General features: G+C 41.1%; 2 protein-coding genes across 3 annotated transcripts; both read right to left on the bottom strand.

Annotated features, from left to right (window-relative positions):
• Window positions 1-1,464: 1,464 nt before the first annotated feature.
• agtrap (angiotensin II receptor associated protein) lies at window positions 1,465-15,062 on the bottom strand. Of its 2 annotated transcripts, none has more exons than XM_088938079.1 (5): window positions 14,911-15,062; window positions 14,366-14,400; window positions 13,081-13,192; window positions 12,428-12,641; window positions 1,465-6,299 (listed from the first exon to the last, which is right to left on the bottom strand). In XM_088938079.1, the coding sequence occupies exons 1-5, from the start codon at window positions 14,935-14,937 to the stop codon at window positions 6,190-6,192; spliced, it is 498 nt and encodes a 165-aa protein (XP_088794205.1). In that variant the 5' UTR covers window positions 14,938-15,062; the 3' UTR covers window positions 1,465-6,189. The 2 variants fall into 2 exon arrangements, with proteins under 2 accessions (XP_088794205.1, XP_088794206.1); XM_088938080.1 differs by lacking the exon at window positions 1,465-6,299 and adding an exon at window positions 7,708-8,506.
• Window positions 15,063-19,588: 4,526 nt separating this feature from the next.
• On the bottom strand, window positions 19,589-27,381 carry draxina (dorsal inhibitory axon guidance protein a). The gene is made up of 6 exons (XM_088937975.1): window positions 26,875-27,381; window positions 26,304-26,512; window positions 23,458-23,584; window positions 22,852-22,947; window positions 21,919-22,008; window positions 19,589-20,502 (listed from the first exon to the last, which is right to left on the bottom strand). Exons 1-6 carry the CDS (start codon window positions 27,374-27,376, stop codon window positions 20,390-20,392), a joined length of 1,137 nt encoding a protein of 378 aa, XP_088794101.1. The 5' UTR covers window positions 27,377-27,381; the 3' UTR covers window positions 19,589-20,389.
• Window positions 27,382-27,855: the final 474 nt, after the last annotated feature.

The following is a 27,855-nucleotide window of genomic DNA, read 5'->3' as shown; positions in this document are numbered from 1 at the left end:
TGTAACTCTTATAAACCTTTCTTTGTTATAATGCCAAATTCTTGCCAGGAAACACCACTGGACGGGGAGATGAGTTTGAAACACTGTGCAGAAGGGTGTGGAGGCGAAGACAGCCATGACATCATCTCTCCTGAATGAGCTGTGGACAGTATCTTTTCGTCTGCACACCAGACTCGCTCATCAAAAATACAGTGGCAAACATACGGCTTTCAGAGCCATTAGAATCCTGTTCACCTGTTTTAGACTGAAGAGCAGTTACAGACACCATTTATTTTCTAACCACTTTATCCAATACAGGGCTGTTGGGGAGCCCGACCCCAACCTGACAAACAAGGGGCGCAAGGCAGGACATGTCATGTCTGGGGTGTCCAGCGCCAGTTTTCCCTGGAGCAAATTAACCCACCAGCATGTCTCTGGACTGTGGGAGGAAAGCAGAGCACCTGTAGGAAACCAACGCAAACAAAAGGAAAACATACAAACTAATACATACACAAGAACACCAATTACATTGCGTATTGTATCTCAAAGACTTGAAAAAGATTCACTCAGACAAGCTCAAGTCAATCTGTTTGTATAAGCCCAAATGACAGCAGGCCACACGCTGACAAGTCAATGATGCTCTTGCTCAGCTCTTATCAAAACGAGCAAATCTTGTTGACACAGCACCAACTGAGGGGGAAATTCAGAAACGAGAGCATTTGGCCAAATATCAATATGAGGCTTAGTAAAAAAAAGAGTTTTAATATACCTCCTTTTCATATAAAGATCAAGGTAATTAACAACCAGTTTTATAACATGTTTTCAAGGAGTGTCTTTAGTAGTTAGAAGCACTGCAGTTGCCCCAGCTGAAATGTAACCAAGTGTGCATTAAACAGTAGGATTTCTGGAGAGGACTTTGAGGCTAGCATACACATGTGCCTTGTTAAATTACTGTGGCTGAGAGGAGGCCCCCTTTCACCAATGAAAAGGCAGGAGCAGCAATAAAACAATGGCCTGTTAATTTGCCGGCCTTCTTTTCTCTGACCTTAGCATTGCAAGCTCATTACTGTCTTTGCACATGAATTATTAACAGTATGTTCACTCATTAATTAAGACCTCAGACTGTCAGTTTCAGAAGGAGGGGCCCAGAGCCTGCCATACAGACACTGCAAGGTGGAGGATATGTCTGTCAGATACAGCAGCGCGGCCCCCACAATTAACATTCAAAGCATGGCTTTCCCCAACTAATGGATTCGTCATTAAAACCCAAGGAAGCCAAGATCTGCATTCACAAAGCCATAAAGAGCCCTTCTGTGCACAGTATTCACTGTCTAGCACAATAAGGTTTGATGAAGGCAAAACAGTTTAAAGCCCTACCAAAAAATAGAATTGAAATAATTTTCTGAAATAAAAATATCAGGGTGGAAAAAACACAGAAAAATGTAGGAAAACCAATCTTGCTCAACAAAAAAAGTGATCCAGCTGTTTCGTGACAAAAACTTTATTTAAAGTATAAATACATTTCAGTTAACTTAAGGAAAGCTCATTTTCTCACAAAATACCTCATTACGGCTACGAATGTACATTTTTGTTACACCACTGGGGTTCACCATTTGAGATGTCTATGCTATTGTAGTACACTGTACAATACCTACAGTATTCCAGCATCCCACTGTTCCAATACTCCAGTATTTCACTGGATTTAAACTGCACAGTATCCTACACAGTGATGGCAATTAGCACACTCAGCCAGTTCAGGAATATCAGCCTCTTTCTTGTCAAAGAAAGGCTGCCTGAACAAATGTTTGAGAAATTATAAAAATTTGAGCTGATCAACTTGACCTAGCCTTAGGCCTTTACTGCCATATATTAACACCATACAGTATAGCACGTAATCTTGCCAATATGGGACCTGCATTATTGCATAAACACTTATTCTGGATCAGTTAACATTACTGAAGCACTGCACAAGAATGCAGAGTCAGACAGTATTAAAATGCCAATCTAAGAGAGGAAAAGGAAAATGCACAGAATTCAGCTCTAACCCTCCAAGGAGGAACATTAGTTTCTGAACAGAAGGGATCTCTTGGTCCCTGAGGTTTTGAATGAATACTTCCAAATAACAAGTTTATCATCCTAGCCGAGAATGTGCAGTTAGCTATTTTCTGAAATGGAAACTCACTATGAGAGCTACAACTGGCCATCACAAACTCAAAATCAAATGTCTGAAAAAAAGAAAAACGAAATTGTTAAATCACATTAAAAGCTTCTGCTTCATCTTATTTGCCTCCCATTAAAAGTAATATATTTTGGATATAAACACAACAAAAGTCAGGGCTAGTTGATGAGCACAGTTTTTAAGCACAGAGTTTACATCAGCTGTGGAAGAAAGAATCTTGTAACATACTGTAGCTTTGTCAGTGGAAAAGCATCAAAAGCAAGCAAGTACAATCATTTCATTAACTGCAGTAAAATGTCCCATTGCCTGCATATACTTCTGAATTCTGTCAAACGTTCAGCACTACGCAATTTCTGGAACAATCATGACATGCTAAATAGCAAGGAACATATCAAATGAAGAGTTTCCTTTAAGATACAATCTGCGCATTGCAAAAAAACAAAATGTGCATTCTATATAAACAGCCCATTGACTGCAACAGCTACTGAAAATGACACATTTGGAATTTCATGCTTTCTGCAAAAAAACATTAGCCAAGCCCTGCAGTCAAGCTGTTTACTGGATATGGGAAAGCATGAAAAAAATGTGGCAGTTAAGAGGACAATCTGTTAAGTCATTGCCTCATCCCCTTTAAAGAAGATAAATCAAACTCCTGGAACATTTATTTTCTTTAGGCAGAAAACAGAGGGCATCTGTGTTGCAAAGCTCTCTTGGGTTAATAGTAATGTGTTTTCACAGGCAAGAAAAGCAAGACATAACTACCCACTTTCTCTTCTGAGACATATAAAAGGATCTTAGAAACCACATACAATACCCCTGAATTGTATACAAGCATTGCATCAACCTGCAAGCATGGCAGTCAATAACTGACATTCTGTCTCTTTATGCATGATGAGCAGTAGGCAGACATTCTTCATTAGTTTACTGTAACCTCAACATCGCTAAAAAGCTGTGTATGCCTACGACAAACGGTGTCTTTGAAAAGGCTTCAGACCTAGAACAAAATATTTCACTCTAAGGTTTCCAAAGTGCACTGAGATACCCCAGACCTACTATAATTCTCAGGGTGAGGACAATCAAAACCTTCAATCATACTACTGGCTGCGCTTAAAAAATCCTGAGCAACATATAGGTGGCAGAATGACGTCTTCAGACAAGCTAAAATGTTTCTCTGGAGAGAGGCGACAGCGTGGATAACGTGCGAAGTGAAGAGAGTGGATGAATCACTCCGATGCAGGCTTGGGTTCATTCTGCACCACAACTCCATGCGTTCGTAATGAAAACATTACAATAGTAATAAATTATTCAAGTGCAATACCGAATAACCGGGTGACAATCTATAAGTCAAGGCCTTTCCAACAATGAGTGCAAATCGTTTCTTTGAGTGAGAATGTAATATTTTATGGATTATGGAAAATATTTTTTCCAAGGAACCTTGGTCTGCTTCTAAGAACTCAAGAGGTCTCTGGTGTTGAGAACAGTTGAACAAAGACAAATGCTCTGCTGAAAGCAATGCTTCTCGTCCCGAACGAGTTAAACTAAACCTCACAGCAGGCATTCGGAACTGGGCGGTTATTAATACAAATTAAAGAAGCAAACAATGCTTTTTTCCCCAAAGTTAAATACATACAAATGAAGCAAAAGCAGGCAAATGTACCGTTCATAAGCACACAGAACACTGTTCCTATGGAAACCAGTAATTGCACTAATGTAAGATGAAAAACAAACAAGACCAAGGCAAGCTGGAATCTAAATTTAAAATGCAGTGCATTTAAGGAGGTCAGGACCCTGAGAATCAGCGTTAATAAGATTCCATGTGCTTCATGAGAACGAGCAGAAGAGAACAGTACTCAACCCGAAAATCAAAGCGCCGAAAAGATTATTCCTTCTTGCTCTGTGACATACTGTACCTTGCTCATCAAAGAGAAAAACATACTTGGAAATAAGTTAAGGTATGTGTGTATGTATTAAATTGAACACAAGCAGCTGAAAGGGAGCGGGTTGTCATTTTGAAAGAAATTACAAAAATTACAAAACCCTTTCAACGTGCTTCAGTCTATTCTTTCAGGAGAACACAAGCAGGGCTGAACAATGTTATTGGGAGAAAGAAGTAGAGCAATATTTTTGATGAGGTTTTTAAATTCCCTGTGGCTTGTTCAGGAGTGGGACAAACCTTTATTATTTGCTGTCAGCAGACTATGTTGACTACAACACTACGATCAAAAAGGAAGTATAAACAAATGCAACAAATGAAGTAATACAGATTAAGTTACTTAATATTACGGTTACTGGAACACCTAATATTAATGTGCACCTGACAAATGAAACCAGAGGCACATACCAAATTTACTAGATTACATTTTAATGCTTTTGTGGCAAAGATGAATCAAGTAGGTTCATATGCAGCACTAAGGAACCTTACCAGGTAGTTCGCAAATGATCAAAGAACACTGCTAATACTTTCGCTTCCAGGAAAGAGAATATAGACACATAAATGGGCCAGACAACAATATTTCAGTAAGATACAGGTCCCTGCATCTCTGTTCAGACTGAAACTGATGACAGCAGTGGCCTCTGACTTCTGCATAGGCCCTGTGCAAATCTACCCAACTAGCTTTTCCTTCACTCGCATATAACTGAGTAACTGCACTGAAGGCCAGAGAAGACAAATGAACCAGTGCAACAGCAAATCTCTAAACTGCTTCTGATTACAATTTGCCCACTGTGGCCCATGCTGTCCTCTGGTTCATGATCAGAAGAAGGTTGTATTGCTGAGATAATTGGTGCGTAGTTGTCTGCGCCTCAGCCTGGCAGGAATGATACAGTATTAGTAACAGATTAGCAAATTCTGTCTAGTGCAGGTCAGAAACTGTTCCTGTTCCAATGTCTTCAACTTTCCACCTGTAGCTTAAACTCAAGGTTAGAGGATTCTGAAACATTCAAAGGAAACTCAGATCTCCGCATTACTCCAAGAGTAAAATGTGTCATTTTAATTTACAGCTCTGGGAAAAAACAGACCAGTTTACTGTAAGTGTCTGCCATCAGTTCAGCTGCAAAAAAAAACCTAGTGTAAAGGATTTGATGTCAGTACCTAATGTGCTACAAGGTTCTGAAGAACTACACCACTGATCTTATAGGTTTTCTGTAATTACAACATTAAAACTTTCAGTAAACTTTAGTACAGTTTGCTCTTTGATAATGCTGAACAACTTCTCTAATACATTCAAATAGCTTTTAATCTCTAACTGTCCACTTACAAAGCACTTGGCTCAAGTCATAAAAATCCTCTGTGCTCAGCTTCACTGGAGTTCATTCACACAGCTAGCTTTGTAAGGGAGAAAATCTGGCACTGACAAACATACCACAGGGAAATAAAGGCAAATTAAGTCTTCATAATAACTGTGCAGGTATCACTCACAAGTTCAACAATCCTATTCCCAGACAGGGCTAACCGGCAGTCGAACACAAGGGCCAAGACAAACAGATAAAGAAGAGCCAAGCACAACAACCACCTGCTACAGTATGTAGTGAAGCTTATGCAGCACAATACCATCCTTTCGTTTTGCACATGTGTACTTTTTGCAGACTGCTCTCTCTCAGTGTGTTCTTCCTTCTCAAGAAGTCCTAGGGCTTGTCTGGTCATGTCATGACATTCTGTTCTGAGGTTTTAATATGCAAGATGAATAACTACATGAAAACAGAACTACAGACAGAGACCTGCTAACAAAGGCTTTGCCATTTAAAATGATTCAGTGTAGAACCCAAAACACATAGTTACACTATGTACTGTACCTCCCTCAAGTGAGTATCTGGTGGCGATACTCAGGCCAAATCTACCAGCTTGTGAAAGAGTGCAGTGTTAAAATAAAGATAACTATACACACACATCACATCTTAGGGCACATGATTAAATACTACATGAAATATTAAAAAGATGCAACAGTTTTGGATGCACAACAAACCAGCCCCAAGTCAGTATTTGGGAATTTAGAAAGCACATCACTGGGCACCCCTCCGTCTCGTACACCCTCTCAGTAGGCACTCCCCTCCCCCTGCCTGTACTGCTGGCCTGAAGCTGGAGACGAGTCTTGCTGGTCTATGGACTGGTAGGAATCCCGGGTCCGAGTCATCGTGGGAAAACCTGCGCAGATACAAGAAACAGGACAATGGAGTATTACCGGCATTTTCATTCTTCACACTGCTTTGTCACCATTAGAGAAATGTTCCTCACTTTTTTGTCTCACACACACACACAAATCTGCACTGTCCAGACATCTTGCACTGCTAGCATCAAGGTGCCTGGGGTGTATAGCGTTCCCTGGACACTGTGCCAGGACACTTCTGCATTACTGAGAAGCAGTGGCAACTCCAATGTCCTTCTCTAACCTTGTACTAAGAGTTCCTGCAAAGTATGCTTCAGCTGAGTTTTTTGTGAACAAAGCAATTATGGAACAGCTGGAATTCTTCCAATTTAATAATTTGTTAATGTTAATTTGAACATTAATCAGTTTTTTTATCATTTAAACAGCATTTTCAACACATATTCCAGCCCGCGCTGAGTCAAAAGGGAATCTCCCTCACACTCAATGCAGTGGAGAAGAATGAACTTTACTCATGAGAAAAATGTAACAAAATGTAATAGGAGTTTGAATGTCTTAACCATTAACCCAAGCCTTCAAACAAACAACTGAGAGAATGCTTGTGGTCTTGAGATATCAATTGTTCTGAAGCCTAATTTTGCTTTAAAACTACAGAGTCATGATTCAAGTACAAAAGAAATTAACCAAATTACCTTCACAATAAATTCCCTTTTATACAAAAGGCTTTTTTTAAAAGGATTCTGTGGTTCACCTAATGCACCTGCCTTGCATTTCTGTCCAGATTTATTAATTATATTTAAATTTACTTTAAATCTCCCCAGTGGAATCCTTTAACCTAGCTGGGGTATGATTCATTTTAACTGGATTTTGACTGGATGCTCCAAAGGTGAAGATCGCTGACCCATCTACTTGTACAAAAGCATCACTGCAAAGCAAGCAGGTAAGGAGAAATAATGAGATTTATCTAGCCCCAAAGCCCTGCTATTCTTACTTCTCTAGCCTAGAAATGTTGGGAGCAATATGCACGCCATCTTCCTCTTATTCCTATCCTCAAGGTATCATATAGAGACAAGATACATGATGTAAACCTCTTCACTCAAGAACAAAGGGGACAGAGGAGGTTTGACCCAGGTCTATGCAAGAGACAACTTCAGGTTCAGTAGAGACACAATGCTGTAGTGGAGAGTAAAAGGAATTGAACTGAGGATGGATTATAAGAAATGCTTTTTTACACAAAAGAATCGCAGGTATGTGGAAGTAATGCTTGGGGACCTAACTCAGGACTCCTTCAAGAAGCAGCTGGATGGGTTTATATTCACTTAACTACCACTAGATGAACAAGATGGACTGAACTCCCTTTTGTATGGATGCGTCCTTGGTTTCATTGCAACTTAAACATGAAAAAATTAAAAAAAGACAACACAAAGATTTAGAAAAAAACATGCCACATTCATGAAAAGCATCCTTAAATTAAAGTACGGATGAGAAATAATCTTTATTAAAAATAAACATTTGCTTTAAAAATATTGTTACCAAAATACATTTATAATGCTATTAACACCATAACAAATATCAACAAACCCACCCATTCCACACTTTTGTTATCTAGAATAAAAGCGAAGACAATTACACAACAGATTACACCCACACAGACAAAACAAACATATACAAAGAAAAGACCTTTGGCCAACTTCCTGTTAATGACATGTCACAGGCAGAAAAGGAAAAGTGACAACTACTTTTGTCCCTACAAAGGCTTCAGTTTTTTTTCTTGTAAGATACAGAATGATAAAAAGACAGGCAATGAAATAGGATCAGGACCAGAAATAGATTGGAAACTAATGGACGTAAGAAACCAAACAAGCTCTCTGATTGGTCATTTAGATGCTGGCTCTGTAATCAGAAATTTGTTGGTGGGCTTGAAAGGGGAAGTGGCAGGTGTTAGGAACTTCAACTTTGAGGTTTAGATTCACAAAAGTGGTGCAGAACTCAACCCAGAGGGAGAAAAATGGGAAAGGCAGGTGTTTTCACTCCTGGACTCTGTGAAGACGTCCTGGACAAGCTGGAGGAGAGGTGTTGCGCGCTGGCTGAAGAAGAAGATGGCAGGTTTGAAAAGGAGGGAGCTGGGAAAACGCCTGGGGTGGGGTGAGGGGGTAGGAGGGAAGGGGCAGGGATCAGTATCGGCGACCAAAAGGGGCACTGTCGGCACTGTCCGTCGTGTACCGGCTGTCAACTGAGGTCTCCAAGTCTGAGGGCCAACATACAGGGAATGGGTACAAAGGAAAGAAACAGAAAAAAAACAAATCAGCAAGCAGAGAGACAGAAACAGAGGAGGTACAGACAAGCTGAGGGGGCTAGGAACAATGCAACTTAAACAGGAAAGCTCTTTTTCTAAACTGAACTATGAAATGACACCACATGCCTTAAGTGTGATTGATCGGTTCATTCTGAAATCATCTCTGATTCTTTCAGCTGAAGGTGGAAACCACAATGTTCCAAAACACATGACAAGAAACTACTTAGTTTAAAACTCATACAGTATAATACATTTCCATCTACTTGTCTTGCTTAAAAACGTTTTCAAATCCTGGCCAAATTGTAGAAGACATGCCAGCATTTAATGTTTAATAATCTAATCTTACGCTAGTAACTGACTTTAGAGAGGCGAGAATCAAAATATGTAAGAGATCTTACTTCTTGCAAAAACATGTAAACCTAAATCATTCAGCTTTACATCAACATTCCTTTAATATGTTGACTTAGAAGGTTTAGATCCTGGAAAACAAATAAAAAGCATAAACAAAAATATCACTAACTGGATTTTAAACAGCCTTTACCATGACCAAAATCCAGGGTAGTTCTTTCTGGGATGCCCACAGGAAAGAACTGTGGAAAAGTCAAATTCTTACAAATGTGGGCCAAGCTAATAAAATAAACCTTCCTGCTTCTGTAGCTGTGGAGGAACCCAAAAGGATAAGAAGATGGCAACTCGTGTCATTGTTCCTGGTGTGACTCGACTCAGAAGTGCAAAATAAAAGTCTAGACACGGGAGTATTTACCCATCCTTTTTTCTAGGTTACTTATGTTATGGACCTTCAGACAATTGAGTCTTTAACTCACAACGTGAACTTTGTGGCCTTTACATGGAAAAGGTCCATTGCATTTCACCGATTCACTCATTAAAATGTAAACTGTATGTGACAATGGCACTTTAGAGAATGTGCTCCCTTTATTAGAACCGTAACATTACCTGCTTCTGTTATATTATGTTTGAGCAACAGGACTGTGTAAATGTTTTGTGTTATTTCATTGAAATCTAATCTTTTAGCCTACCATGAGCACATTATAGTGATGTTTTTTTATAAATTATCGTAACAAAGAAACTTAATAAACTACTAAATTACCAAATCAATAGCTGTAAAACAGTTTGATTAATATTGTAATATTCACCCATTTTTTATATGTGAAACTGTGTTGTTGAAATGCTGCTGAAATGCTCACTATAGGGTATCCCATAAGGGTTATAATCATGTCAGATCTCTGTAGTGGCATCTGAAACCCTTTTTAATACAGCAGCTTCCCCCTTGGTTTCTAAGCAGCTTTTAATTAATGCAGCAGTCCAGTATGTTATGTGCTAAACCGACACAACCAGTTCAGATTCATAAAATAGAATATAACCCACATTCTGGGAAGCACATCGCAGTAAATTCATACAGACAGATTAGAGTATGTGATGAATCCCTGCCAATTCTTGATATGTAATTGGTGGCGATTTGTAAATTAAATCAAAATTAAAGCCCTAAGATCAGGAATCCATTGCTGTAGTGACAATAGAGCAGTGCGCTCCTATCATCATGTTACAGAAACATGATAGTCTTAATGCCACAGTTGTCTTGATATCATGTTAGACATGTTAGACTATCCAGTGAACAAACAGAATTATAAAAAGCTGCAGGCAGATAAGGAACTAGAGAGGAGGCAACACAGTTTGTCAGTAATAATCTTTACCTTAAAAAAAATGCAAAATTAGTTAACTGTAGTACCATACTATAAACTGTATAAACTCCAAAGATTTTGCAACAGACGCTTTGCGATGACACAGATGACCGTTAACATTTTTTTACTATGCACAATACAACAATATTAATTCCCAGGCCCACTATGGTAAAGAATAGATGAGGAAACATCGCTCAGTATGACACTTGATTTCAGTGTAAACTGATGGAGGAAACGTTTTTGAAAAGCAGTACCGGGGTTCCTAAACGCAATAGCCTACAGTACATGTTCCAAAGTACTGAGCACCTGTGAGATGTTAATTTGGCTGGTAGGTGTGTTTTTGTTGTTCCTTTTACATAACTAAACAGCTCCTTTTGAAAACCAACATGCACTTAGTTTTGTTAATTGTTTGCCTGTTCATGTTATGTATATGGTACTTGGTAATAAAAGCATATGATACACATAATCATGTTCATTTTTTCATAAAAAGACCTTTTCTTTAAAGTTTTCTTATTGTTAATTGTGAAGTTATAAGGTTGTTCAATTACAGCTTATAGACACTGCTGTTTTCCATTATCCACTTAGTTATGATTTAGGGGTGTGTTCAAGCACAATCTCTAGCCTAGGTTGATTGCAAACAGTGCACTGGGTTTGGATGGCTTTAAACAAAAATTTCAGCCCCTCTCTTGAGCCCCATCCTAACAACGCGACATAGTATGAGTGCAAGCGACTGGGCAATTACTTCACTGCAGAAAAAGCACAAAGAGGGCAAGAGCAGATGCTTGCAGGTTAAGCACAGTTTACATATACACAAATGAAGCACAACTGTACCATGAAACAGCAAATGTCCAAATCCTGTTCTACGACAAATTCTTCAGTATTTCTCTTTGTCTGTTTCCTGATCTGATATCATATGTACAGTATATGTGCGGATACCCCCTATTTGTCCAGACAAGAAAGAGATTAATCGTTTGAAAAAGCTGAGACAACAGTGAAAGAAGGGCCATTTCACAGCATTAACTACATCTTAAGATTTGTGCAATTACTGACATGTTCTAAACCAGATATATAAAGTATACGTATGCAATATTTTTCTCTAACTTTCACAAAGCCTTAGAAAAGCATGATATTTATAAAGAAAGGACTGTGCTAGAGTATATATCATATTTCCCTAAAATATTTGTTTCGAAGACAAAGGCAGATTTCACATAAAAGCAGAAATGTTTAGAAAACCTCAGATCATCACAAAGTATTACAGTGTAACATTACTGCCTCGGTAATGTGCAATGTGTTGGTGTGAAGTGTGAAGAATAGGAAAAGTAATTGTTACTTTGCTCTCCTTAGAGAAATCTCCAACACTTACCCTTTAATGATCTATATACAGCATGTCAAAGTGTGCTGCATATTAATAAAAGGGGCTGTGCTGATGTTTCTAAACTGTATAGAAAAGCTGTTCCATAGACCAAGGCAGCATTTCTCTATTAACAGGTGTGTTGCTGAATTTTGGAAAAGTCACATATGAGAGAAAGAAAAAGAAGAACAAAATAATGTTTTCATCTATTACTTCTGCAGAGTCACCCAAGTTTCGCGTTTCATGTGCATATGACACAGGAGGCCACAGGCTAGGACTGTTCAGGTGCCAGTCTCCTGCGATATGTGCTTTTCAACTTTAACAGGCATAAACACACAAAAAATTAGAGCAGTGGCGCAGGAGCTCCATCCGACACCATCGTGAGTTCCTGCCAGGACGAGAAGGCTATTTGCTCAGAGACAAACTCTGATTGAACGCTGAAGAAGGTTAAGTTTATAATATGAATAATACCACCAGGTTGGTGACGTGTATGAGTGTGATGGTGGGGCAGCATGCCCAGTATTTAATTTTGTTTAGGTAAGTCTGCTGCAGGGTGGAAAACATTGAGAAACACTGCTCTAAGGTACAACGCATCCAGAAAATCCTTTCTGAGTTCAAGGGAAATGTAGTGTCTGCAGTAAGGCCTACTCAAGTAGAAGCTTAAACTTGTTTGGCCTGTTACAATCCACAGCAGTGTTTGGTAGGTGTCAAATTCTTAATACCAAACAGAAATGTAAGAACCTCTCTCAACGCCTGCATGAGAACAGACCGAGGCTCGGGAGCAGAGCCACAGCCAGGCCCCAGAGGAGGCCCTGTGCTTACCGAAGGTCACGTTGCAGTCGCCTCCCCTCTCCCGGTACATCTGGTAGACGAAGAAGCAGGAGGCGGGCTTGAGCAGCAGGCTGAGGATGGCCATGCCGGCACAGAAGCGGAACGTGTCCCTCAATACGGGGGGCGTGCCGCTCTCCGCTCCAGCGTAGTAGATTCCCATATGAATAATATCGGTCAATATTGTCACCGCCATTCCGGCCAGAAACTGGGAGAAGGTGTGGGAGTGGGTGGGAGGGAGGACAAGGTAGGTAAGCACTGAGAAACACAACAGCTAAAGGCCATTACAGGAAGCTGACTGAAGTGCAACTTTTAAACCGCAGGAATGCAAATTAAAACCATATTCACCACATTGCGTAATGCATTAGAGTGTGTATCTTACGGACAACGTTCTGATTCCTGTAAAATTAAATGGTGCAATATCTCAATAGGTCACCACATTTCTCCGTGTGGGCTGTGTGTTTCTGAGCTGCTACACAATCACAACACTGTCTTCCTTTTAACCCGTTGTACAACCACGCAGGTTTAATTTGGAGCAACGGCTTTGCGATGGAAAGGTGTCATCTTAGCTGACTGGCTGCATTCCCCAACTTGTCAAAAAACAAATATCGTTTTCAAGGGAGCATGTGGAAAGTCTTCCAACTCACCATGAGTACAGCATCAATGGAGTCTCTCTGAGCGACGGCCCAGACGCCCACCGCCAGGACACTGAAGTTACCCCAAGCGTAGGATGAAGGCAGCCAGATATACATACAGGCCCTGGAGACCAGCACAGGATAGCTCTACTTCAACATTCGCTTCACAACGACCCCAGAGCCAGATGTCTTACTGTGTGTTGATGCTAATAGCCTTTATTGCTACAAAAAACCCATTGATTTCTATGAATTTCTATTCATACTCATACATTTTGCTAGTCTACGTTTTAAAATACGAATAATTCACGGGCTTCTCTATGAGTGGCACAAACTGCAAGCATACTTATTGTGCCTTTTTGTCACTGTGCTGTATGACCTACCTTTCATATTGAGAAATTAAGAATACCACACACTAATAAGCTTTAAAAAGGGCTCCTTAACTTATTGTGGAGCTCCATTCTTGTAGCCATTTCATCAAAACTCCCAGAACATCTACAACCAATAACTTTGTAAGTAAAACAGTTGACAACGCTTTGCAAAACACACATTGTGTAAATTTTTTTCCTTTTTAACAGCAGAGAATTGAGTCACGTTACTTTCCTGTTGCAGCTCAATTCAACTTCACTTTCAGTCTAGGCTTTCTTAATCGACAACTGACGGTTATGTTTCTCATTAGATGAAAAAACCACACAAGAAAATAGTTAAAAAGTGGTTAGGGTCATACAAATAGTTAAAATAATAATGCAACGTTTAGTTTCTGCACTTTTCCATTATGGTAAACTATACATATTGTAAGAAATACCAAAGTTTATTCCTCATTGTGTGAAATCTGCTCTTCCTTTAGCAAATTCACTGGATTAGGTACACAACAGAAAGTGCTTAAGGAATATGGACCTAAATCCATAATAATTCAGATTATCAATATAAGACCACACATATTACATACAAAAAAATACTTACTTCTCAACCTCAAACCTACAATAAGGCTTTGTAATAAACCCATATTGACTGGTCTTACAATTGAAAAAAAAAATCAACATGCTTACTTTTCTTACTTAAAAGAAAAGGGAAAGGATATCATTCACTGCTTTGGGTCTCAACACGAAAACTCTGGGCAGCGAAAGAAAACCTACAGAAGGCACCACTGCAGTCTTGAAAAGGAAAGAAAGTTATTTTCGGGTTGGGGTAGTGGAAGGTTAGAAAGTGCATATACCCTCCTCCAAAAGTTAAAACGGCAGAAGGGCAGCCGGAGAAATTCCTCAGCTGTTTGAAAAGAAAAAAAACCCAAGCAGCTTACCATACTGTCAGAAGCCAGTGAACCAGTATAATTGCCTGTGGGTAGACGCAGACAGAGACTCATTACTGTTATGCAAAAGCTAATAATAAAATAATAATCCGGTAGTGGCACAGAGTTTATTCAGCGCCACTCGCATAGATGTAAAATCAGGCCCCCGGACGGACCGCAAAATTGTCACTTCTTGTGATCTGGATTTATGAGCTCTCCTAAACGTGTGAGCTCTACATTAAAAAGTAGAGATGTACAGAAGATAAGCCCTTTGAGCTTGTGTGTACTTTTAGCGTGAATTACCCGCAAACAAACTTTTATTTTCATTTACAGAATGAAATGTTCTACAACATACAGTTTAATCTAGGAAATCAACAGTTTTCTGGTGAAGACAGGATAAGAAATTCCACAAATTATCTCCTACGGTTTATCAGATTGAACTGACTGAATGCAAATTACAAAAACAGAAAGCAGTTGCATGCTGACGTACATTTAACAGACCTGTCTGTTTTTTCTGTTAATGCACTTCTATAAACAGTCCAAATTTTAATATTTACCTTAAGATTTATGGCTGGAATTTCCATGCTCTTGACGAGTTTCTATCTACTCCCACTCAGCCTTTTTTGTTTTTGCGTCCAAAGAGAAATCATATAAAAGTACAGTACCGTAATTTCTCTCTCTGAACTTCCCGGTCTCCGCCCTCCGTGGCAGAGCTACAGACACAAACCATGTGACGGCAGCCTGACTCTCTCCACGTGACTGTGCCCACCCTGACAGCACCACGTGAACGTCAGCAGCCTCATCCCCCGCCTTTACCCACCGAAGGAATTACGTTAGATGCGGAATAGTGAACGGGGTGTTGAATGATGATTTGGTGAAATTCTGCTTAGGACCCTTTAAAGTTGCATTGCCCTTAAGAATAGGGTACATTCCTAGTTCCTGGTCCTCCTGGTTCTGTATCTCACATGTTGAGTGTGATATGGATGTATCTTCATCCGTCTTTCCTAATACCAGGGAGAATGCATGTATTTAAAATCCATATTCACTTAGTATTTGGTGTGTTTTTGCACTGGTGGTTTAAGGTATTCAGAAAAACTCCTTTCAATAAGCAGGTCATTCTGCTGTAATGACAGCCGGGCCTCTGGTCACTGGTCACAGCCCGCTGCATGTCTGATACTCCACTGCCCCCCCCCACACACACACACACTGGTTTGCTTTTTCAGGTGAGAGCAGGTCTCTATTCCAAGCTGTTCACACCAGGAACTACCCAAATCTCTGCGCTGAACAGACAACATACCATTACACTTGGAAATGCTGCCTTTTATGGCAGATAGATGCAATATTACCTCGGTGAGAAGTGAGTCTGAGAAGTTAAGATTTTAAATATATGCAAAAGCATTTGTTACATACAGCAAGATACTTTGATGAAGTCTGAGAGTCATGAAGAATTGAGTAATAGGCGTGTTAAGCATTGTGAAATGTTAAATACACGCATGGAATTCCCCAGCTATAGTAAACCTTGATGACTGTGCTTAGTATAAGCTTACTATGAAAAGGTTCCTTAATAAAATTATTTGAAATCTGTTGATTAAAACTTCAGAGTTCTTAAAAAGTTGTCCTTGTTTAATTCATTAAAAAATCAAACTTGGGCTCTGTGAATTGTGTCCCTATATCACATTATTTGTGTTATTACACTAGCAAGCAGCTGAAGACGTTCCAGATTACAATTTTAATTACTTTTGTAACCGATTTTTGCAAACCAATTAATCTTCTTTTATTACAGCAGACACCGGAGGCTCCACATGATCTGGATGTTCGTAAACTTAAAACAAAAGCCCGCAGCTGTCATGGAAACCTTTGCTGCTCCCAATTTCAGAAAGACTGAGGGTCTATAAATCAAAGAGTGGCGCACGGGCCTCACCGCAAGTGTGTGGAAATGTGTGCCATGCGCCTTTCTTCTCTACTAGAGTCTTTGCTTTCACGCCTGGCTGTTTAAAAACCTCCTTTGTTGGGCTACAAAAAGCACAGCAGATGGTGGGCTGGTTGTAAAGACCGGGGTCCTGTGGCAGGATCACCCCTCCTGCTGACCCGCTGACCCCTGAGCTCGGTGACAAGAGAGGGGGCAGTGTGGAGAGGCTCTATTATACTCTTCCTCTCTGTCCCTGCTCCTCCTGCAGACCTCCTCTCTCCTTGAGGTTCTGCTGACCCAGCTACAACCTTGGCTTACACCTGTTTAACGTACAGATTCATTCATTTTTTCCTGAGATGTGGGATCTATCCTTCTATTGTTAATGTAACTACTCTGTTTTCAGTTGCAGGTGCACATGTTCTAGTGATCCCATTGCATTGACCCAGGGCTGTATCTGACATGCGTGGAATGGCCAGCAGATGCAGCACCTCCATAATGGCATTCTGCTGCGAGATCTGTTTAACTCTGGGGCAGAGGAATACAGACAAGGGAAGCAGAATACTAGTGATTTCAGGAACAGTTCAAACCAGGAAATCTGCCCGTCTTCTGCCCGTGTGTCATTGTCCGAACAAGGTGTTTTTCAAAGAGTAGTGTGAAAAACAATCAACCGTATCTCAGAATAAACAATTCAGTAATGAGTAATATGCACCTTACTTTGTCTGATTGCTGGAAAATTACAGATACAAAAACGTCTTTAATCAAGTTGAGGAACACATGGGGTATCAGCTGCCACATGTGATTTGTTCTGTGCTCATACCACTCCTCTTGTACATCATTGCCTCTCACATTTGCATCAGCTTGTACTATGATGATGCTCCACGTTACATACTGTACCAGTGGGCCTCCTCAGCTAAGGCAGTGATTTGTACAGCAAGACATTTGCACATAATTACAAACAGCCAACCTGGGGCTTCAGAACAGTCCTGGCACGGTGCTCTGATGTTTCATACAGTATATACTGTATATATCCATGTTCCTTGTTAAGGAGAATGTTTGAGATTCACATGGGGCTCAGATTCACTGGCACTGAAAAGGGGTCTCTGTTATACAGTATTAAGTAGAATTCTTGGAGATGCAAAAACGCATCACAAACTCCTCAGCTCCACCAGCACAACACCCACACTGGGCGTTCATTCATTTTTTTCTCAATTGTTTTTTTATTGTTTTCAACAAAAATAAAAAGAATACAAGTAGACCCTTTGCAGCTAACGTATATGAGGAGATGGGCTGGGCTTGGCCACCTCACTACCAGAGGGGCAGAGCAACTCTGGAGTGCCTCGCAGTGGTATTCATTAGGAGCTGACCTGCAGAAGCACTGCAAAACTCTTAGGTAGTCAGTTACAGAAGAAATCACTTTTACTTCACACTAAATTGTCCCAATCCTTCACACACTCGTAACAATTCGTCAAGAAATCTGTATTCATTGGTCAGGTGAATACAGAAGCTCTACTGCACACTTGTATTATAAATACTCATAGGTGTTGTGTTATGTAAGGGGTCAGCCCTCAGTCAAGCAGGTTAAGTCAAATTTTCATCAAACACCCCATAATCCTTTCAGGACGCTTAATTCTTGGGTGCTGTTATTCCTAGTGAATCATTTTCTTTTTACCGGACTTTTCCCACAAAAATGAAGTGCACCAATAATAAAACAAAGCAAAAATAAATATTTCATTGGTTTGTACTGTTATTCAGGTCAATTGCTTACAGTGGAAGTTATTTATGTTTTGTTACTTTAGCAAATTGTATACCATATATTTACAGTAGACTAAATAAAGAGCTAGTATATTTACAAAAGGCACATGGACAATTTCAACTGACTGTGTTGTAGCTGTTCAAAGTTAAAAGACCCAGTAAGCATATATATGTATGTATTTTCTACATTATTTAACAGACATACCTGACACCACTTTGCCTCTGTTGTTTATAAAACTGAGGGTTTACTGAATTTTAAAAATAGGATACAAGCTCCATCAACAAAATACATCTTCCCAAAGCACTGCATCCTTGTATCTATGAGCTAGAAAAAGCAGCACATCAGAGAATTATTTTGTCAATATATTTAGCTTGTCTTAAATTACAACTTATGCATGATCAATACTAAGAGTTTAGTGGGCCACCCAGAACTCAAGGTCATAACATCTGTGACATTACTAAATCTCATAAGTCAATAAATATCATTAACAGAGGAAATGCATCTTTATGTTATTACAACATGTAATAATAATGTACAGCAGTCTTACTTATCTTTGACCTGAAATTAACAGAGGAGCTTCTGGAAAAAAGCTCAATTTGCACATTTTAAAACTCTCGGGCTGTCTACAAACAGGCCTACAAAAGTCACTCAAATCAGTGAAATAATTAAGTAAAAATTGTGTCTATTGTGAATGTCAAAATACCTGTATCTTCTTGTCAGGTGAGATAAATAGCAAAATCAATCATTTTATAAATGTTTGCATAAAAAGCAAGAGTTTTTTCAATCGTGAGGAAGCTTGTGCAGGATGCGAGAAAGGTGAACATGTATGGAACTGTGTGGGTGGTGGCAGGGGCAGTGATGAAGGCGATTTCAAAAGTGGGCACAGAGGTTAGGACTAAAAATTATAGTACAAGTTAGCCAGTGTGTGGCTGGTCTGGGAGTAGTTCATGTTATCCCATACAACGCTTAGCTGCAACACTAATCCAAACACTAAACACGAGCCCTCCCCAACCCAACTCCCAGACTTTCATCCAGCCTAACCATAGCTCCAAACTTCAACTTAACACTGACATAATCTTTGCTGTTTATCTTGAATACCTCCCACAGTGTAGCTGTTCTCAAGAGGTTGTCTCTTCTCCTTACCCTTATTTTAGTCCTAACTCTCACATATGCCCCAATCCTAACATTAAGCACAACCTTGCTCCAACCCTAACCCTAGGCCTAACTGAAGGTCTAACTCATACTCCAGTGCTACACTACATGAATTCAAACTCTAAATCCTAACCTTAACCTCATCCCCAACCTTAACTCTGAGCCCAGAGCTAGAGTCAGAGACAGAATTAGGATTAGACCCGGTGGTGGTTTACAAACATGTCTATTACAATTGACATTTGCCAGTAATGTTTCTTCAAATTAAAAGGCTATCAAGCTTTTGAAGCAGAGATTTCACATTATTCACTTTAGGTTACACACATGCAGCACGAGAACGTGTATGTTATTTAAGGATCTTTTAAAGAATCAGACCTCTTTTACGGTTACTATACATAAGAAAACAGCGGTGTAGAAAAAAGTCTTAGATTCCAAAGAGCTTTTTAATCACAAACCTTGAAAAACACATCTCACACTCTTCTCTTGAGAACAGGACCCCCAAGCTGAAACTGAAGATGAGAAAAACAGTTTTCTTTTTTTGCAGGCATTCTGACAGCACTGGGAATGTGAGAAAGGGACTCTGCTTCTAAGAATCAAATGAAGTCTGTGAACATTACAGAACAACAGAAAGACTAAAAATCAGGTTGACAGCTTGTTTTAAGTTTAAGAGTAACAACGCAAAATAATTTACAACACTTTTGCACTTAGCAATCATACCACAAAGAAAGAGAAATATTATAAAGGTGTGTTTCGATTTATTTTGATTTTCTGCCTTTCTGAGAAAAACAAAACACAGAGGTCTATTTTGGCTTTTGGAATAATCCAATTAAAAAGATATGCATCCCTAAAACATTTCAAATAAATTAATTGAGAATAAGATATTTTGTCATTATTATAATGGGAATATTTAAACAACCATAAGGAAAAACTGAGCCTCAAAACAGCATTTATTTATTTTTGTCTTTACCTCATCAGACAACTACAGAAAAACAAAACACGTCTACTGGGGGCTCTTCAAATCAAGAATGACAATCACTGAATTTATATCATTTTTTATGTTGTGTTAGAAAAACAAAATCTTCAATAAAGTGAGCTAAACATGAATACAAAAGGCTAAAAAGACGAGTCTGGTTGGGTTGACCTTGGCTCTGGCTTTTGTACAATGTGTTTCTTCTCTCTCTTTCCCTGTTCAGTGGTTTGGGGCCAGTGAATGCCTCTTCCTCTTTTAGATGGTGATAAAAGACCCCTGGTCACTGTTGACTGACTCTGGATCCACACAGCGTCCTCGTCTCCGAGTCACTCTCCTGTTCCTGTGAAATTTGGCGTAGCACCGGAGTCCTGACAGCACAGGACACGAAGAAATGAGGACAGGAAACAAGAGGAGGGGGAAATAGCTGCTTAAGCATTCTTGCGATTTTGGAATCAGAAAAAAATCTGAAATGACTTTGCAATAGGTCGTTTTTTAGCCCGTCAAACTTTTTCTTCTACTTTTAGATTCTTAAAACATTCAAATACATTAAAGCAACATGATACAGTACATGTAACACATTTATTGCCAGAAAGAGGACATTTTGCCTTAAACTAAGATTGACCTGTTTTCACTTAAAGAGTACCTGTGGACAGTGGAAATACATGTTTTTATTTTAAATAGAATTGTGTGGTCCTATCTTTTTGTCAAAGCTGTAAACCCCTCCTACCAAGAACTTCCTAAAGAAATTTAAGATGTGCAAAGCTGTTTAAACATTGCTGTAGTGGTTATCAAGTGAGTCACCAGTGATGTGTTATTGCAATACTCAGTTTCACATTAATTGATAATGTATAGCACAGGTGAGTTGCTTAATCATGATTAAACAGCGTGGTATTGCATGAGACCTGGATGTTAAACTGCACAATTTTAGTATTTGCAATCTGTGCTAATAATTGAGATAACAGCCATTAATTCTCATTGCATATTTCCTGAGGACCCTGCTCTCTTCATCTTTCTATGAAACAAGCTCTGGGCTGCCATTATGCTTGGTAAACAACATTCTAATTAAAATCTAAGTACTACAAGAAGAGCAGCAGTGTTGAGAAGAAAGATTAATGGTAATGATTAATCCTTTAGGAAAGCTGAAATGCAGCACAGTGGATTACAGTGTAAACAAACCTTTTGTCCTGTCATATAAAAATCCACTTTTCAAAATTTTAAATGTCAACAATTACATGTTAAAAAGATGTTTCCGTACCACTTTCATTACTGCTTCTGCACAGGCAGATGCATTGTTTGTCCACTTAGCTAATCCTTCATGCATTTCATTTACCCTGAAAGTATTACTGTAACACAGACAAACTCCGGAATATCACCAAACTGTTCCAGGAACCAAGGCTATGCTCCTTCCTGAAATATGTCAGCTTGTCTGTGCTCTGAAGAGTTTTTTTTAAAACTGACAAATAGATTGAAATATATAGTTAAGCAAGCGAAACAGTGAAAAAATCACCAGGGCAAGAAGTGTTTTTTCAGAAAGGTTAGATTTTTATTTCTGTCCACAGGTGCTCTCTTTGCTAGCAATGAAGAGCAAATTAAGAGTCAGCTCCTGATGATTAATAAGGGAGATCTGTATTTCCTGCAGGGTTTCCCTACTAGACAGCTGTAATCTGCAATCTCAGTGTATTGTTAGTCTGCTTGTGGCCAGCTGTGTGCATGCTGCTCTGCTCTGTGCCCCTTAAAGCAGCGAGAGCAAAATGCCCTGTCCCCACCCATGCCCAGCCTCTCACCTTCTTCACACATGCAGTCGTCATAGCATTTGTTGTTGAGCCCGCGATTGTGCGGTTTGCACACATGTTGTCGCAGGTCACAGCAGGAGCCTGAGCAGGGTTTGGGACAAACAGAAAGCTCTCATGAGATTCACTGCAAAAACCCCCAATAGAAGAGGACAAGAAAGCAACCAGAAACCTAAAGACTAACCAAGGACCAAAGACTAAAACAGAGAAATGCAAGAAGGGATACGAGTTAAGAGAAAGTGACACCTTTCTCACATTACATGATCATTTAACCTCCAGCTAGGATGAGAAGATTACAGTGCAGACAGGATGGATAGGGCACCGAAACAGTGGAAGGAAGTTCGAAAAACCCAATTTTCAGGATGGATAATTTTCAATTCACATTTTCTACACCAGCACCAGGTGAATATGCATTGGTCTTCATCTACAGACTTTAAAACATAATGAGAAAGTCGAATTCTATTGACAGAAGGTAATTATGTTGTCAAGCCAAGCAAAATGTTAAGGGATAGACTGTTACATGATGAAGTCTTAGCAAGCAGTTGATGTATGACCTCCATACAGGCAAATGACACTTTTGTCTCTGTTTGTGGAGGGGAAAGGATGAAAATTACAGCTCCCATGTTCTGCAAACCAGGTAGCTGGATTCAATGACCCTACTTGCTTATAGCTTTTCTCATAGTTTTTATGCTTTTTTTGTTCTGTATTTATGTTAAGGAGTGCTGTTCGGCTGTGGGTACTGTGACAACCACACAGGAAATGGCCAGTCAAATGTTTCTCTGTCGCTCAATGTTGTATTTACTGTATACAGAAACAAAACAGCTTCCGAACAGGCCAGAGTGAAACTCCCCATGGCTGCTGTCTTTATTTGACACCGGGGAGGAAACCTCTGTGGAGGTGAGGCGGGGAGGCTGGAGGCAGACTCACCAGGGAGGCAGTCCAGGTGGTGGTCGCAGGGCTCCGCCTGGGCATCTGTATCTGCTGTCATGTTGCCGCTGCTCAGATTCTTACTGCGGCGCTTCTCTGCACCAGACACAGGGGATAAGAGTCACTGCAGGAACCAGCACCCCAGCAGTCCACGCACCACTCCCAAACCCAGCTACTCGTAAGGAACACATGGACGCTGGGTTGAGGGTTTTTATTAATCTAGACAAAAGTCGTTTTTTTTTCAATTGGCAAAATCTAGACACGCCAGTCGGTTGTGTGCGTTTATGTGAAGAACATAATGGGGGTTTAAACCTCAGCACAGCAATCGCAGACAACTGTATACTGAAATAGCATTCCTGCCTGGCAAAGCTGCAGGTATGCACAGCATCTCCTGGCCAGCACACACGAGAGAGGCATGTAGCTGAAGTGTTAGTGAAAATTCACTGCCAGCTTATCCTGCCAAAAACTGTCATCTTAAACATCTTTTGGATTTTTGAGGAAATCCTTTAAACACATCTATTGGTGTGGCTGTATACTAATGAACCCTGAAGACAAAGCAAAGCATTTGTTATTAAAGATGCTAGTGAGGGAGTGTCAATGCATCACCTTTCTTCTTAGAAGAAGGCCAGGTGTCTACCGGCTTCATGTCCTCGTAGTCTGTCCAGTCGAAAAGTGCCATGTCCAAGGTGGGCATCACTTCACCCTCTGATCTCATTCGGCCCTGGGACAACTTCTAAAATAGTCATACCGATTGAAATTAAAACCACAACAGGAGCAATCAGTATTTTAGATTGGCTGCCATTATATGACTAAATAGGACTGCAAACTTCAGTTCTCCTCCTGGTCAGTCTATCGTCAACCCGTGATTGGCACCTCTTCCATCTGGACAGAAAGTTCCCAACCAGGCTCATGGTTTGGTGACTGGGATCATGGCCCTGTAGGAGGCACTGTTCTTCAGATGAGACTTCAATCAGAGGTTCTGGGTGCTTGTGATCATGAAAGGTCCAAGGGAACTACTTGAAAGAGCAGAAGTTCTAGTTCCCATATTCTACTAAAATAACAATTGAGACTTCTCAATGACATGCCTACCTACTTTTCTCCCTGTTGAGTAATTATTTGCTGTGTAGATGAGCTGTTGGCACAGAGATATCGCCTGGTGCCAATGCAGTGTGTGCAGTGACAGTGGTGATGAAGCAAAACCCATCCTGATGAAGAGCCTCGGGCTCTTTCAGGGATGAAAAGCCCATGCCAAACACACGTTTTTCTGATTGTGCACCTTCAGTGAAATACGGATGCTGTTACACCAGCCACAACATGTAGAATCAAAATCATTGTTTCATTTAGGGCAAGATCCAGTCTACAAGGCCCAGAATCCTTCTTATTGCTGTTCTAGTCTGAGTCCTTAAATACTAATTATTTACTTCATTGGGCACAATTACCATTTCCCTGGTCTTCAGCAGGTGATTGGTAAAATCAGGTGCTGGCTTCCCAGGATCGGTCTTCAGCACTCGTGATTTAGGGTATCATAGGAAGCCCGTATGCACCCAAGATAAGAAGGCCTCCAAGAAAAAAAAAGATGCTCTTCTTGCGTCACTGCCTGCTTTAATTTAGCAGCAAGGCTTCAGCAATTTAAACAGCCTTAACTGATCAAAGGGAACATGCAGATTGGTTTCTGGGTCCAGCGATTACACACAGAACAGATTGTCCTATAATTCAGACAGCTCTCGTATATCACCGAAACGATACTGTCTGTGCCCGGATGCAGCCGGTCCTCTCCACAGCAACCAGGTTTAGAATAGCAGGATACAATGCACATCAAAAGGATGGCAATGTCCCCAGGGGTGGGGTGTGCAGCGGGGGAGAGACGACAGGGTTATTTAATGAGGGTCAGGGTGACTGACCCGTGTCACTCACTGTGTCACCAACACATGTCAACAGCAATGTCAATCTGACCGTAAAATTATGCGCTGTTGGACCACAGAAAGGGAGCCTGGCCTGCATGTGAATTGAAAATGGTAATCTGTTTTAGAGGACACGGAATCGTCAGGAAAGACTTATTAAACAAGCAGCTGGGAGATTTACTGGGCCTCTGAGTCTTGGTCATAGCTGGGCGTCTGTTCTGACTGCCAAGCTTAAAGATGGGACTTTTTATGGGTCCACACAGAAAACATATGCATTAAAAAAGCTGCGTCCTTCAGACTAGGAATGTGTAGCTTTATGTAGGAAACAGTATGCAATTACATGCTAAAAATAGAAATATGCAAATATGGATCTAAAATAGAGAAAAGAAGGAAAGGTCTTCTGTCATAGAACAGTTTAATAGACAATGACTACACCCACCTGGGTGATATGTGGCAGCCATTCTGCATGAGCACCACCATGTACCGAATAAGGTGGAGATATGAGAAACTGCTTTCACCAGTTGACTCAAGAGGGGACTTTAAGAAGACCAGATTGTGCAACCTCGGTTTCTTGGAATATAGCAAGAAATCAGATCCTTAGTGACTTATTAGTCAAGACCTAAGTTTAAAATCTCACCCTAAGCATGGCACCTCCTATAGAACAGTGTCTCTTGTCATAATACCGGAGCACTGCTTTAGGAATTCTTCTCCAAAGGGAAGAACTGCTTAGGTCTCTTATCTTAGTACTAACCAGACGCATTCCCATTTACCTTCGGAGATCAGATAAAATCAAGCTGCAAGGTGGTAAATCTACAGCCAATTATAGACACAGTTGAGGGGGTGGCAGTTAAAGAGCCTGTAAGCACAAATTTGACAGTAACTTTAAGAGAACCATTCAGGCAGATGGCTGTTGCGAAGAAGGACAGGTTTGTCTTTGTTAACACTCACACCCCACTCTGAGAGGGCGCCCCCGGGTCTCTTCCATGCTCTCTAACAAGCCCCCCTGAGTGGCACTGATTGGAAGAAGTGTGGGGAATCTATATTTAAGCAGGAGGTGTGAACAAAGAAAACAGCTGTAGCGTTAACCCTCGGAGATAAGACAGCACCGTGTCAAAATAAAATAAGGAGCAACTTAATTAAATCTTTCCAGCCAGATTCGATTAACGCTAGGAATCCTCTTCACCAGTTACCTCCTGCCACAGAGGACTTTAATTAAGTCAAAGGGATTCTGGAAACATAAATATCTGAAGGAGCCAATCCGATCTCCTCATACATAAATCAACACATCCATGAACTGGGAAGTGTGATATTCCTCAAAATCCGTGCTCCTGCAACATTGTATAACTTATGTATTCAAATGACTCTCTGAGATACTTATGTGTTTCATGAACAGACAAACAAACAGACACTGGGCTGAGACAGAAGGCAAACCGGTGGAGACAGAGACTGATAGAAGAGGCAGGCAGAGAGACCCTGAAAGAACTGGACAGAAGAGAAACACATCTTGACCGTCTCTCCACCTGTCTGCCTCTCTGAGTGACAAATGCGTACCTGTGGTTTGGTGGAGGCAGGAGGGGGGGCTGGGGCGTCCTCGCTTATCACTGTGGGGACCAGCGCCGTACTGTGGGCGATGCCAGGTGTAGGGGAGGGCAATGCGGTTGGTGGGGCTGCACTCTCCGACGGGGGCTTACTTGGGAGCTGCTCCTCAAACTGCTCCCCTTCCTTTAGCACAGAGCCCAGCTCAGGCTCGGACAGGCGGGCTGGAGAGAGAGGAACAGACAAGGCAGGAGGCCTGTGGTCAAGCAGCAGGAGCACGGAATCGACCTTCACTTGTTTTTCTGCCTTGAATAACAATGTTAAAGAAAGAAATTGTATTTAATTGCTTGGGCACACTCTCGGTCTCCTGAAATCAGGGGACTGGTGGTGTTTAAACACTTTCGTGTACAACATACAATAAACTGTTTGCTGTCCTGGTTGAGTGGTGCACAGGGACTTCTTTTTGCAGTGCAAAACTTGCAGTACCTAAACTGGGCAGAATACAACACAGAGCGAGCGATCAGGGCCTGAGAGACTGCCTGTGTTTGGCGACCCCTGCAGAGTGTCTGGCGGGTGGGGCTGTCACCTTTGACCTGCCTGGCCTTGTCTTTCCGGCCTCCGTGTTTCCTGTGCTCCAGGTGGTGCCCGTGCCGCCTGCCCTTGCCCGTGCCCTCACTGCCAGGAGGGCGGTTGTCTCTCTCATGGAAGGGGGTCCCAAAGCCAAGGAAGCCCGTGTCCCGCTCCTGACTGCTCCCCCTTCTCTCCTCTGGGCCCAGCTCCAGCCTGACGGGGCTCAAGCCCTCTAACCCTGTCCCATCATCCTCTAGACGCCCCATGGATGGCGGCGGGCCCCGAGAAAGCAGCCCGGCGCTGGCCTTGTCCTTGCGCCCACCATGCCTCCGATGGTGCCCGCTGCGCTGCGGCCACAGCTCTGGGCCCTGGAGGGTGTTGACACCCCCAGCAGAAGGCTGTTTCGGGCCTCTCTTGATGCTTCTGGAGCCAGGCTCAGCACGGTCCGAAACCGCCAGCGTGGTGAGGAGGAGCGCTGGGAACAAGCACCAGGAGAGAGCTGCCATCCTGTTCCACATCGGCACCTGGCAGAGGAAAACACACGAACGTGAGCAAGACTGAGATCCGCTCTGGGGCACCTTCTGACACTGTAGTCCATGACTACAGAAAACAGTATGCGATCTCTTTAAGACTCTCCCATTGTAAGTCGTTTTCTGCAATGCAACTCCCTATATTTCTGCTGCCTGTCACAGAGGAAGCTATGACCTACTTCTGCGCTTCTCCTCTGCTGAATTAGAAGAATGTTGGAAATCTTGAAATACAGCTCCACCAAGCACAGTAATGTCAGTGAATGAATGCACTCCATCTTTTGCTAGAACGAGCTTGGTGTGATGGCAGAAAGCACTCGCTTGAAGCTAGGAAATTGTATTTGGCAGCCGTTCCAACAGGAAAGCTTGAGTGGTGCACAAACAGAACATTTTCTTTATGTTAGAAATAGCTAACGGGTGTAAAGGACTGGTATGTGCTACATTCCATTAAGCATGTGTAACAGATAAGT

Source organism: Atractosteus spatula, chromosome 20 (assembly GCF_055471065.1).
Source record: "Atractosteus spatula isolate fAtrSpa1 chromosome 20, fAtrSpa1.hap1, whole genome shotgun sequence".
NCBI lineage: Eukaryota > Metazoa > Chordata > Actinopteri > Semionotiformes > Lepisosteidae > Atractosteus > Atractosteus spatula.
Note: the sequence above shows the minus strand (reverse complement) of the source record. Positions and strands in the feature narration are given on the sequence as shown.

Bases quoted from the DNA above. Each gene is read 5' to 3' on its own strand.
- agtrap (XM_088938079.1), bottom strand. From the start codon at position 14,937: ATGGAAATTCCAGCCATAAATCTTAAG. The intron at 14,401-14,910 runs GTAAATATTAAA...GTCTACCCACAG, and splicing joins TTCCAGCCATAAATCTTAAG to GCAATTATACTGGTTCACTG. The intron at 13,193-14,365 runs GTAAGCTGCTTG...GCTGGTCTCCAG, and splicing joins CACTGGCTTCTGACAGTATG to GGCCTGTATGTATATCTGGC.
- draxina (XM_088937975.1), bottom strand. From the start codon at position 27,376: ATGTGGAACAGGATGGCAGCTCTCTCCTGGTGCTTGTTCCCAGCGCTC. The intron at 26,513-26,874 runs GTGACAGCCCCA...CTCTCTCTCCAG, and splicing joins CAAGGCCAGGCAGGTCAAAG to CCCGCCTGTCCGAGCCTGAG. The intron at 23,585-26,303 runs GTACGCATTTGT...TGACTATTTTAG, and splicing joins CTGCCTCCACCAAACCACAG to AAGTTGTCCCAGGGCCGAAT.